At 37.9% G+C, this 13,111-nt stretch overlaps 2 protein-coding genes across 2 annotated transcripts; both read right to left on the bottom strand.

Annotated features, from left to right (window-relative positions):
* Positions 1 to 1,922: 1,922 nt before the first annotated feature.
* LOC138871691 (uncharacterized) lies at positions 1,923 to 2,929 on the bottom strand. Its single transcript, XM_070149587.1, has 2 exons — positions 2,429 to 2,929; positions 1,923 to 2,381 (listed from the first exon to the last, which is right to left on the bottom strand). The coding sequence occupies exons 1-2, from the start codon at positions 2,927 to 2,929 to the stop codon at positions 1,923 to 1,925; spliced, it is 960 nt and encodes a 319-aa protein (XP_070005688.1).
* Positions 2,930 to 10,299: 7,370 nt separating this feature from the next.
* On the bottom strand, positions 10,300 to 11,648 carry LOC104216739 (protein VACUOLELESS GAMETOPHYTES-like). The gene has a single exon (XM_009766859.2). The coding sequence runs from the start codon at positions 11,595 to 11,597 to the stop codon at positions 10,650 to 10,652; it is 948 nt and encodes a 315-aa protein (XP_009765161.1). The 5' UTR covers positions 11,598 to 11,648; the 3' UTR covers positions 10,300 to 10,649.
* Positions 11,649 to 13,111: the final 1,463 nt, after the last annotated feature.

The following is a 13,111-nucleotide window of genomic DNA, read 5'->3' as shown; positions in this document are numbered from 1 at the left end:
TGAGATTATCTTGAGGATATACGCATTTATGTTATTTAAAACAAGCGATAAGTAAAGTGCCGTGAAGATTAAAAGGTAAATGAATCAAAGAAAATGAATTTTGTGGAAGATTGTCGATTTGGGATAAAATACGGTCCAAGCTATAATACCCGGTATTTATGGATTAGTTACATACAAGGTACTACATGACCATGATAGTAAGGTGTATAAAGTATGTTAAAAGTGAGTTGTATTTTAAGTAAGTTGAGATAATTCTTAATCATGTGGATAATTGGGTAATTAATAATTTTTAGTGGGAGATTAATCCAATTTGGAGAAAAACTGCTTGGCTTTAGTTTGGGTAAGGAAGAAATTGAGGCATTACATGTTGTCTTACCTTATGACCAAGGGGAAAGATGTTCGAGTAACAGTGATTTTGGAATATTAAAATCTTTGGATAAATCAAAAACCCCACGTGGCAGCAAGCCACCCAATGCTTTATGACTCTTAAGTCATCATGGGTTATGTGGCAAGATTAAGCCATTTGGATTATATGGTTAAGCCACCACATTAAGTGGGACCCACATCCATATATAAGATATCTCAAATTTATGAACAAGAAACATAAGTAACGTTAACCATTCTAATATGCATCTGCATATTATATATCATATAAGCAACGTAAGACCTTTAACAATTCAAATTAACGTGAGATTTTGCAATTATAAGGGAGTACGGTGCAATCTTTCTCAAAAATATCATATGGATTTTGCCCCTACTCCAATCTTGGCATCACGTGTTTTGTCGCAACTAACGTGTGTTAGAGGGATTGTCAAGAGAATCGACTCAGGTTGTTAAGGCTATCCCTTCTTTCTTTCTGGCATATTCCACACGATACAAACGAAACGAGCAAATGCACAACTTTCATAAACGACTCTATTCATAGAATTACTAAGGATGCCTATGTTCTTGATTTCACATATGAATTATCATTATATCTTCTGTCATGGGTCTCAGAAAAACACGTTGTTGATAAAGTTATCCGAAAGGTATAATAATCTTATAACATTCCAAGAAAATCTTATTAATGTATTTCTTATGCATTTTATTCATTTATATATGTACATTGACCCATGACCAAGATGGCGTTATATACGCGTATATTATATGTATATGGAATATGGAAAAAGGTTACGATGTCATATACACACCACACTGGTATATGTTGATGATTTTGCCCACAATGGCCGAGATGATATGATGGAATACTCTCAGGGTTTACATGACATTATAAATGTTTCAGCTATTTAGACTTACATGCGTAATTCTTTATTCCATGTTTTATCTATGACTTTTATGTACTGATTTTCATGCCTTACATACTCAGTGCATTATTCTACCGATGTCCTATTTCCCAGGGCCAGCATTTCATGCCCGCAGGTGGAGGTAGACAGGCTAACGGTCCCCCTTTTTAGGATCCTTGATCGGCGAGAGTTGGTCTGCTTCATTTGATCCGAAGCTGCTTTGGATTTTGGTACGATATATTTGTATACATATATGGTTATGATAGGGCCCAGTCCCGTGCTTGTACAATTGTATATTCTATTAAAGGTCAGTAGATAATATGTATAATTGGATAGTATGTGGCCATGCCGGCTTCCAGTTTTGGATATATAGTTGTCTATAGTAGCCTTGTCGGCTCGCCCTACGTATTTCACACGCTTATGTATATATGCCTTTTGGACAGGTTTTCCTCACGCATGTTATTGTCGTAATTCAGAAGATGTTATCCATGTTCATATATTAGTCGCATGCTTAAGGGAGTTCGACAGGTAGGACTCGGGCCCCCGTCGCGGCCCATCAGTTTGGTTGTGACAAAAGCGGTATTAGAGCAGTTATATCCTATGGTTGTTTGTAGACCTCTGCAAAGCTTGGAGTGATTCTTATTCCCCTAAGTATCGCAAGAGCACTCCCTCGAATGACCTTCTGTATTGAGTATCTTTGTAGTAAAGGAAGCGAGGTGCACGACGACGGATTTCAGTCCTTCTACTCGGATTTTCTAGAAGTATCCCATAGCATAAGTAATCGATAATGGGTTGTTTCCATTCTTCTTTATCAACTTCAGAAACAATGACAATATGCTTGAGTTCATTTTCTTCGCCTTCAGCCTCATTTGGCGGTGGTACTACCCATTTTTGGCAAACAGTAACTTGCGCTTGATCAGGTAAGCTTAACGATGAAGTTAGGGCAACTAAAGCATCAACCTTCTTATTTTCATTCCTTGGAACATGCTGAATAGTCACATCACCGAGCCACCCCATTAATGTTTTAGCGTAATCATGATATGGGTGTAATTCAGGCTTCTTGACCTTGTAACTACCTAAAAGCTGATTGACTACTAACTGGGAGTCACGAAAGACTTACAATTGCAATTTTTTATATCAATGACCATTTCAAGCCCAAGTATTAATGCTTGATACTCAGCAACATTGTTAGAACATTGTTGTGTCAAGGTGAAGGAGTAGGGCAAGACTTCACCTTGGGAAGTAACAAATACTACGTTATCACCAGCTCCTCCATAATGCGCAGCACCATCAAAGTACATCTTCCATGGAGGTTGAACTTCAACGACCATTGCGTCCTCATCAGGTAGTTCGTCAGTTAGCTCCCAATCATCAGGCATCAGATGATCTACCAAGAAGCCTGCCAATGCTTGTCCTTTTACAGCCTTTTGAGGGATGTACAAAATCTCGAATTGTTGAAGTTGGAGGTACCATCTCTCTAGTCGATCACTAAGAACGGGCTTTGACATTACGAACTTGATGGAATTTGCTTTAGAAACAAGACAGACAACATGAGCTTGAAAGTAGTGCTTCAACTTTTGAATTGAGAAGACTAGCGCCAAACACAACTTTTCAATTGGCGAATAATTCAGCTCGTTTGGTGTCATCATCCTGTTCAAGTAGTAAAGAGATTTTTCTTTCCCCTTACTATTTTATTGGGCCAACAGTGCTCCAACAGACCTTTCTTGCGCCGCAATGTATAGTATCAATGGCTTTCTAGGTATATGAGCTGCTAAAACTGGAGGCTTCATCAAGTAGGTTTTGATACTTTCAAAGGCATTGCTACAAGCTTGGTCCCACTTGAAAGGAACTCCTTTATTCATGAGGCGACTAAATGGTTAGCACCTCCCAGCTAGGTTCGAGATGAATATTCTAAGGTACACAAACTTTCCTTGCAGACTTTTCAATTCGTGAATATCCCGAGGCTCAGGCATTTTCAAGATTGCATCTACTTTGGCTTGATCAATTTAAATCCCTCGATGTCGGACAATGAAGCAAAGGAACTTTCCAGAAGTAACTCCAAAGGCGCATTTCAATGGATTCATCCTAAGTTGGTACCTCTAGAGCAACTCAAACACCATTCTCAGTTCTTTCAAATAGTTGCCCCTCTTTCTTGATTTTACCACCAAGTCGTCCACATAGCATTCGACATTTTTATGGAGAAGTTCGTCAAAAATATTCTGCATAGCCCTTTGATAAGTAGCACCAGCATTCTTCAAGCCAAAAGGCATTACCTTGTAGCAATAAATACACCGGGGGCACGGAATGCAGTAAGCTATTCATCTTTTGGTGCTATGCGAATTTGGTTATAGCCTGACGAACCATCTATAAACGACATTGCCTCATACCCAGTAGTAGCATCGATCATCAGCTTTGTAATAGGAAGCGGGAATTCATATTTGGGACATGCATTGTTGATATCCCTGAAGTCGACGCACACTCGAATCTAGCCATTCTTCTTCCTTACAAGGACGATACTTAAAACCCACGTTGGGTATTTAACTTCACGAATAAAGCCAGCTGCTTCGATGAGTTTGTTAACTTTGGTTTCAATCAAGGGAACCAAGTCCGGCCTAAAGCGCCTTTGAGCTTGTTTAATAGGGCGAGCACCATTCTTGATTGCAAGGTGATGGACTGATACTTTCGGGTCCAAGCCAGGCATTTCTTTGTAACTCCAAGCAAAGACATCCCTCAACTCGTTGAATAACTCAATATAAGTGCTTTCTTCATCAACTTCTAGTAAAGTTCTTAGGTAAGTGGGTCTTGGTTCTTCATTGGTGCCAAGGTTAACTTCTTTTAAGGCATCAACTATCGTCTTCACTTCTTCTTCAAGTTCATGTGCAGCATCTTTCACATCTTCATCTTCTTGAGGGTCCCCATCATTGAAGGATATGTGATAACAGGGTGAAACATCCTCCAATTCTGCATTATCCCCCATTGAAGATCGGACACCATTCTCGACTTGTACAGTAACATGATACAAAGAACCCACACTTTCTTTATCTTCATCACGTTCCTTAGTGTAGACCATAGTATATGGATTTTCCTTTAGTACTTCTTTACATGAAACCACAAGTTTTGTTTGTCACCTCATTCTAGAAGGAACCAAACTTTGGAAATCCTTAGAGATCTTCTGGATTTTGTGCGAAACAGGTGCTCTTATGCTTTGAAAATTTCTCTAGAACTTGTTCGCCTTATTTAATGGACCTAGTCTCTCAAACACGGAAGTCCTCACAGTTGATTTTCCAAGTCGATCAAAGACAGAAGGCTTGTTAGAAGCGGCCGATTCATCTTCTACAGTGATGTAATTGATGCTCACCCTTCTTATGGAGATGCGCACTGATGACGATTGCTTGTATCCCAAACTTTTACGTGGTTGTCTCATCGCAGCTTCTGATGGTAGCCTATAAGCATTAAGATCTAAACCTTCATCTGTTCGCTTTGTAGGGAGTGCCACATCCTGCAGATGTTTTTTGGCCACAGACCCTGCAAGTGGCTTTGAGGATAACTTTACTGCCTCAATTCATTTTACCGGAAGAGTTAACTCTTTTAACATGTTAGTTTGGAGATTAGATGATTCACCTTCATCTTTTTTTCTTTTTAGAAACATATTGGAGCGCAGGACTTACTTTCTTGCCATAAGACGCAATATTCCCTCTATAAGATTTATTCATGTTGGGTTGTACTTCCTCAGTAATAGCTTTGGCTTCATCAGTAGTCACCTCTTCTCTTTTAGCCGTGGGCTCGTTATTCTTGCTTTTTATGCCATCATAAGCTTTTATCTCCTTCACAATGCAGTTCTTCAAGTAGAATTTGCATCGGCGAAGTGTGACTCAGCCTCGATGAATGGCTCATCATCAGCAACTATCTTTTTCTCGACTTCACCATCGTAGTATTTTAAACACTGATGGTAGGTAGATGGAACTACATTATTCTCATGTATCTAAGGCTTTCCAAGAACGATGTTGTATGAAGTCTTTGCACCGATCATATGCAGCCATGCAGTTGATTGCATATCTTAAATGGTGATTTCCAGCCTGATTACACCTATGGCTCTTTTCCCCCTAGTTGAATCCTTGGATCATCACACGACTTTCTGAGAGTTCGTTCATGGGAATACCAAGTTCTTTCACTATGCGAATTGGCAAAATGTTCACTGAGGATCCTCCATCAATCAAAATTCGATTTACCCTTTCATCATGCATATAGCCAACCAGGTACAATGGGCGGTTATAAAGAGTGTCACCTAGTAGAAAATCGTCATTTGTGAACGTGACCTTTTCCTCATAAGCATTAACCTCTTGAGGAGTGGACTCAATGAGCTTTTCCAAATATGGCGCCAATGGTAGGTTATCACTCTTTTCTTCCCCTTCGTCAGCATGGCAATAAGAGGCATCAGTACCCTCATAGGAAATCTTTGTACGGAACCAACTTGATAAAAACTCCTCTAAGGTCACTGGATTTCGTGGCTTTTGAGAGTGGCGTACCTCCACTTTTGCTTTCTTGAAGTGCTTAACTGGATTCCATCTCCTTGGTCTTTTTACCATCATTTTTCTTGTTGGCTGTTTTACTGATTCTTTTCGTGAGCTCCTTTTGTGGTGCTTATGACGAGTCACCAACATCCAACCTTCATCATCATCAGGTTGATTGACTTCAGCTTTGTCGTTCTCCAGTAATTCTTCATCTTTACTTTCTTTAAAACCATATAATTCATCCGGACAGAATGAGACAAAGGTGATAGAGACTTGGTTTGCGCTTGCTTTATCATCTTCAAGCATGAACTTCTTTTTGCGAGCCAAGTCCATAACCTTGTCCTTGAAGACAAAGCACTTCTCTAGAGGATGGCTCACTAGTTGATGGTATTTGCAGTAATTTGGGTCATTTACTTTTCCAGCTTCATTTGGTCGCTTCATCTCCGGAAGCTCAATGATATTTAACTCGAGGGGTTCTTCAAAAATAGCTGGCACATCAGAATCCAGAAATGGGTACTCTTTCTCTTGTATTTCTTTTAGAGTCAACTTTCTACTTGGCTTATCTTGAAAAGAAGTGATTTTATACTCAACTTCTTGCTCACCTTCGTCGTGAAATTTACAGGTGATGTGTTGACATTCACAGCTTCTTTTCCTTCAAACTTAGGTATGAACTTGCCCTACTTCCTGACTTCTTGCTTGTCGTTCCTTTTGCGAGGTTCATAGATGGGCACCGTTTTGCTTCCAACAAAGGCCATGCTCAATTCCATGTCATGGGCATGGGTTGCAAGTTCTTCAGATGTGCTAGGCTTGATACCTTGCAAGATGTAGCGCAATCACCAATGCATGCCTTGGATATACATCTCTATGCCAGAAGCTTCACTAAGCCTGTCTTTACAGTTGAGGCTAGCGTTCCTCCAACGATTGGTAAAGTAAATAACTATTTGACCTTTTTGTTGGCGAGTATTTGTGAGTTCCACCATGCTCACAGTGTGCCTTGTGCTATAAAAGCGATTGAGGAAGTCTTGCTCTAGTTGATCCCAGCTATCAATAGATCCAGCCTCAAGGTTTGTGTACCAGTCAAAAGTATTTCCTTTTAGTGAGCGGTTAAACTTCTTGACGAGGTAATCTCCATAAGTCCCAACATTGTTGCACGTCTCAACGAAGTGCGACAGATGTTGCTTTGGATTACCTTTTCCATGAAATTGTTGAAACTTTAGAGGTTGATAACTTGCAGGCATCTTCAACATATCGACCCTTGTAGTGTACGACTTTGCATATATAAGGGAGGACTTGGCAGCAACTTCATACTTCTTCTTGATGGTTCCTTCAGTGAACTCCTTCAGTTGATCGATTGGAATCATCCCTTCAGATGAGACGGGGATAGCCTTAGCAGATGCTACTTGTCTTGGGAGAGAATCAGTCTCTGGAACTTCTGGGAGCTTGCTAGGTGCATGGGTGGATTCTTCTTCCATTAAGATTCCCACTCTATCTGTTAGCTTGTCGATTATAGCATCTTGATTTTGCATGCACTTGGTCAAGCCAGTGATTGCTTCCGTCATGTTTGCCAACTGCTCATCCATAGATGAAGTGTTTGTCACTATGGCTTGTATGATTGTCGTGGACGATGGAGAGTAGCATGAATTTTCACATAAATTGATCCTTGATTGGCTCACACTATGTGGTGTAAGTGGGGAGGATCCACCACTTGAAGCATCATCATCTTTCTTTACAGCAGAGTGCTTGGATCAGGAGAGGTCAAGCAGAGCAAGAGTTTTCTTGACCTTTTCAGCAACATTGCTTCCTCCTTCAGGTGTGTTTATGAAAGATCTTGCTCCTTTTGAGGATGGAGATCCGAAAACAGGGGTTGTTGCGGACAGTACTTAGGATGCTTGTTGTCCTAACGAGCTTACTTTGCTCCTCGTAACTGGTCCAAAGCTTCCAAAGGTGACATTAAGGATGCTTTCCACATCAACATAGAACCTGGAATTAGCAGCCTTAGTGGAAGTTGAACTGGAGTTGATTTCCTTTGAATCCATTTCAATGTTCTTGGACTTTGGGGATTGAGAAGTTGAGATGAGAGGTAGATATTGTCCCACCGGGCATGCCAGAATTTATAGACAATAAATTGTGTCGAGAAAATAAAATCAAGATCGAAAAATATTACAACAATCATAGTATTTTATTTCAAATATTTGAGTGTTACAATTGATCTCTATGAATCCTCTGATTCTTCTTTTCAATAGTAAATAAATTCAAGGGCCTTTAAGCTTGATCTTGAATCTATATTTGTTGTCATGAACTATGATCTTGAATTCAACTAGCACAAACTTTAATTTGAACTTGTACTCCGTGAACCTTGATTTGTTCTTCGTTCTTGAACTTGAACTTGATTTGTTCTTCGTTCCTGAGCTTGAACTTAATTTTTTGAACTTGAACTTGATTGCTTGAAGTTTGAAACTTGTGTAGGAATTTGCAGCGTTTGATCCACGAGCTCTTTCTTGCTTCTTGTTATAACTTCTGGTGTCTTTTCTGGGTTATGAAGACCCCTATTTATAGTTGTGGAAGGGAGAAGTTATGATAAGAACAAACTCTTTCCGACCAATCAAATTGAAGTGTGACATGGCCGCATTTGATTGGCCAAAACATGTCACTTGCACATGTGACGTGGTTTTATTGGCCTTTTAGTTTGACTTGGCATGCCTTGTCATATTGACATAAGGCATGATCCTATTGGCTTTTCCGTTTGATTTGTCGTGCCACGTTATTTCACGTGTGGTACCAAACTGGGCCTCTAGGAAGATGATATCTTGGGCCTAAAGAGATGGGCTCATCATTTGTAGCCCAACTAAATGGGCTAGCCCAATGAATTTGGACCTATTTATTTAATTCATATATGCTGAATTATGTAATTAATCCAATTATATTAACCCAATAGATTTATTTGAACAAATATATCTTGAATTTAAAATATAGTCCGAATTATTTTACGTATTTAATTTCAACAAAATTTATATGCTCACAAAAGGATTTGTATAGTACGAAATAACAAAAAAATAATAAAAAACCAAAAAAAAAACAAAAGATCATAGGAATCATCTATTCCACATTGCTCTTTTTGACAGGAATCGATAAGAAGGGATATTTCAAGGCGATTCGATTTCATACTAATATAGTAGTATAAGAACTATTCCAATTTCGATGAAGTTACAAGGTACAAGAACTCAAAGAAATTTTACTTCATAAGAAAGAAAAAGATATGATTTTCGGTAAACTTTCCAAATAGTAAGCATTTATTGGATTCCAGCTGAAGGTTTTGTCTTGAGTCTTGACTGCATTGAGGCAAAACCAAATTCGAAAAAACATTAGAAAACATTTTGGTCACTTAGTCAATACACGTACTCAGCATAATTAGAAAACAATGAGAACAAGACATAATTGATCAACTCCACCACCACATGGTTTCTACGAAGCAAAACAAAAACAGAAATCATGTATGTTCTTTTTTAGAGTGTGTGTGTCAATATCAGACAGTAGATTTTTTCTTTGGCACTTCTCTTGCTAGCTTTTTTTGTGCAGATTTGATGTCACAGCTAATTTGAGTTTGTAATCTATAAGACATTAATCTGGGCATTCTTAGCCATTGCAGACAATACCGTACCAAATGGGGTCTGATAGTTTCACCAAGTGGCAAAGACACAATCCTTAGGCATGTGTCACCTGATGATATGCGTTTCGAAAAAAATTATTTTATATGCATAAATAATATCTAAAAAATAATGTATATGTACATTATTCCTACACGCCTAAAAATGGTTGTAAAAAGTAAATAATAATTTATGACTGAAGGTAAAACTAAGAAATTATTATTATTTCAAAGTCAGACCGCTTAAAAATTAAACTATAATAATAAATCAACACTCTTTTAATAAATGTTGAGTGTGCCACTAATTTCACCATTCTGGTACAGACTCACATCACTCCTTTCAAATCATTTTCTCAACCTTTGAAACAACTTCACGTAGTTCCCCTCTCTCTTAAGTCTTCTTTGATTGGAAGGGAATGAAAGAAGTACTATTATATCGTCCCACATTGAATCTAGAACTTTTTGTTCTTTTGGCCAAAATTTATAGTAATGCTTTATATATAAAATCTTAATTCCAGAGATCATCTCCTTTCTGTTGTTATCAAAAGAGAGGTTCTTTAATATGTTAATAGTGGACATGTTAAGGTAATTATTGAGTCCTGTCAGGTAATTTTGATTAGTGAATAAAATAGTTTAATTAAAGTGATTTTTCTTTTCCCTTTTTTCTTTCTTTCTGTAAGCTCGAACTGAAATCCATAATTATTTCTAAAATCTCTCTTTCAGATATTGAGCACCTCGGCCATCTTATCTGTCTTCTAAAAGTGTAAATTTCCAGTGCACATAGAATAATAATTTTTGTTAATTATAACAGAACAAAAATAGGTAATTTCGTACTCCCTTTTGAGAGAATTAAAAAAAAATATGCAAAAAAGCAGAAAACAAACTTGTCTAATAAACACACAGCTTATTTGTTAATCATAGCTGACGAGTTACGATCGTCGTCATTCCTTTTCTTTTTGTTATACTCCATACGTTATTGCATTAGATATACATACATACATACATATGGTGGCTAATATTGTAGACAACCTATATGCCTCATCACAGGGCCACCAATTCTACTAGATAGAGCACAATCCTAGGCTTATGTCATAGCTGCCAGTGCAAGAAACCTTATTTCCACGTAACGACATACATAATTAACCATTATATATTTATATTTTCAAGCACTTGATCAGCCAGATATATATCCTCTCACATATTTAACGTCTTCTATTTAACTTTAAGCATATTAAGTCTCTCTTTAATCCAAGAAACCCCAACTTTAGCATCTTTAGCACACTTAATATGTGCAATATAGCCAGTATCCCTGCTATAATACAACCAACCTTCCTTAGACACCTTCTTGTTACAAACATTGCATCGCGCAATCCAATGCATGTGATTGTTGTCATTGATAGGAAACGAGTAGTAAAGTCGAAGAGTATCCTTTGGAGAATCAGCTCTCCTCGCGATGCCATATAATGTTGCACAAGTAACATGAAGATCAAAGTTGCAAGGATCACAACAGTACAGAAAACTTCGTCGTATATCTTCACAACAAGCATCACAAGTTTTTCCACAGTTCTTGTAGTAGGATGGATATCGAAGTGTCAAAGGATGAGCGGGATGAGAATCGTGCTGAATCTTTTGGGGCAGATCGAAGCACGAAACGTGTAGGTAAAATTGACAACGTTGACAACCATAAGCTGAGCCAACAAGTTGCAGCCCGCAGATTTTGCAGTTAATTTCGTTGTCTCGTTCAACATCGTACTTGTTCAAGGCATGTGGATGACTAAAGTGTTTAATCTGCCTGTAGTGAGCTGATAAGACTTCGTCATCAGTATCTGAATAATCCACAACAGGACTACGATTCTGGCTAAGAATCAGTTGGGAAGTACGACCAGCATAAGAACCAGCACCAGCACCTTGTTTGATGTTGAGCATCATTCTTAAAAGTGATGAAATATCATTCATGGAACGAGGTGGCTTGTTATGGTTAAACCACTGAGCCTGTCCTTCATCTTCACTTTCAGAATAATCTACAACAGGACGACGAGGATTTTGGACTGAAGTAGCACGTAATTGATTAGGGTTACGAATCAATATTCTGGGAAATTCATCAGAAGCACTGTCATCATCATCTTTCGTATTTAAGTATGAACTACAATTCACGTACATTTTTGCCTTTTGTTTTTGCCTTCTTTTTACTTTTGCTTGGATTTCCTTTGGTCCATGTTATTAGAGTATTTATAGCAGTTTTTGTAAGAGGAAATTATATCAAAGCTAGTCATATGATTCTTTGCTTAAATTGGACGCGGAATCAAGTTCTGAGAATAATCAGCCATATATATCCGAATGGCTTGTACTGAAGAAAATGAGTGATCCATAATGAAGATGATGAGAATTACCCTAATAACTTAAGTATGAGGGTTCAAATTATTATAGTAGTAATTGTGTAAATAACTGTTATACTTATACATGTAGTTTAACTTGATGGTGTAACAAATTTTATGCATTGTCATAATACTACAAAACTTAAACTTGTTTGAATTTTAATGTTTTACAGTATAACTGGCCGTCTGCCAATTGAAAATACTTTTACCCTATCATTGTATTTTAATATGTTGAAATCGCCAATCTGTCTTAATTTCTAAGTTACTATCCCATTTCTTATGGATGGTGGTTACATGTAATTATCATTTAAGTGATCTAATAGTATCACAAAAATGTACCTAATTAGTGTTTATAGTGTAATAAACTGTATATTGCATTAACATAAGCCTATATAGTCGTTGCAAAGCTGAGGTAATAGTGAAGACGTAAGTTTCGATCAGGACGTAAGATTCATTTGGTATTAGATTCACTTCTATCTTACAATCTGTTAGTACTCTATTTTTTCTTTATTGATATTCCTCGTCAGAGTTACTCTTAACAGTACCAAAATACCAAATAGAAATGCTTATCACTAATTCTTTACTTTCTTTGATTCTTGATCTTTTCTCTATCACATTCATTGTACATTTTTTGTTTCCTGCTCCAGCATTTTCTCTTCCAGAATATGTTGTGGAAATGTAGAGAAATTTCTTATCTTTAATTAAGGTCAATATGCTTTGCTTCGAAATTATGTATAAATCAAATAAAAAAAAACACTTAGCAATACAGAATTCATGTCGCAAACCAGGTAGTCCATTATTTATGCGAAATTTTATGTTGAGATTATGTTTCCATATGCAACCAACCAAACAATTTACATAGATAACTAGCCCTTTGTGTGCTTTAACCAAACTGGCATTAGTACCCGCACAATGCGCATATATATACCATGTCTGTATACGGGTAAAACCGAGCCCATGGGATGACTCGGTTTCCGATGAAGTAAACGGAGCAAGAAACGTAAAGGCGAGGAACTAGAGTTGAGGCAAGGAGCCCCTCGATCCGGGGTCCAGGTAAAACACCTGCCCTCGGGAGTATCGGGGCCATGGGCCCCAGGTCCGGTTCAAACCCCAAAGGCCTCGGAGAGCATCACCAAACAATCGAGCACGACCAACAAAAGGCCATGATATCCGCAACCAGTCGAATATCGTGGCGTGGATCTCGGCACGTATGGGCAGAGAACCAGTGTTTAGTTAAACAGAAAATATTTACCTTTTATGGAATTGTACTTAGGGTAAAACTCCCCTACTATATAAAGG

This window comes from Nicotiana sylvestris, chromosome 6 (genome assembly GCF_000393655.2).
Source record: "Nicotiana sylvestris chromosome 6, ASM39365v2, whole genome shotgun sequence".
Classification (NCBI taxonomy): domain Eukaryota; kingdom Viridiplantae; phylum Streptophyta; class Magnoliopsida; order Solanales; family Solanaceae; genus Nicotiana; species Nicotiana sylvestris.
Note: the sequence above shows the minus strand (reverse complement) of the source record. Positions and strands in the feature narration are given on the sequence as shown.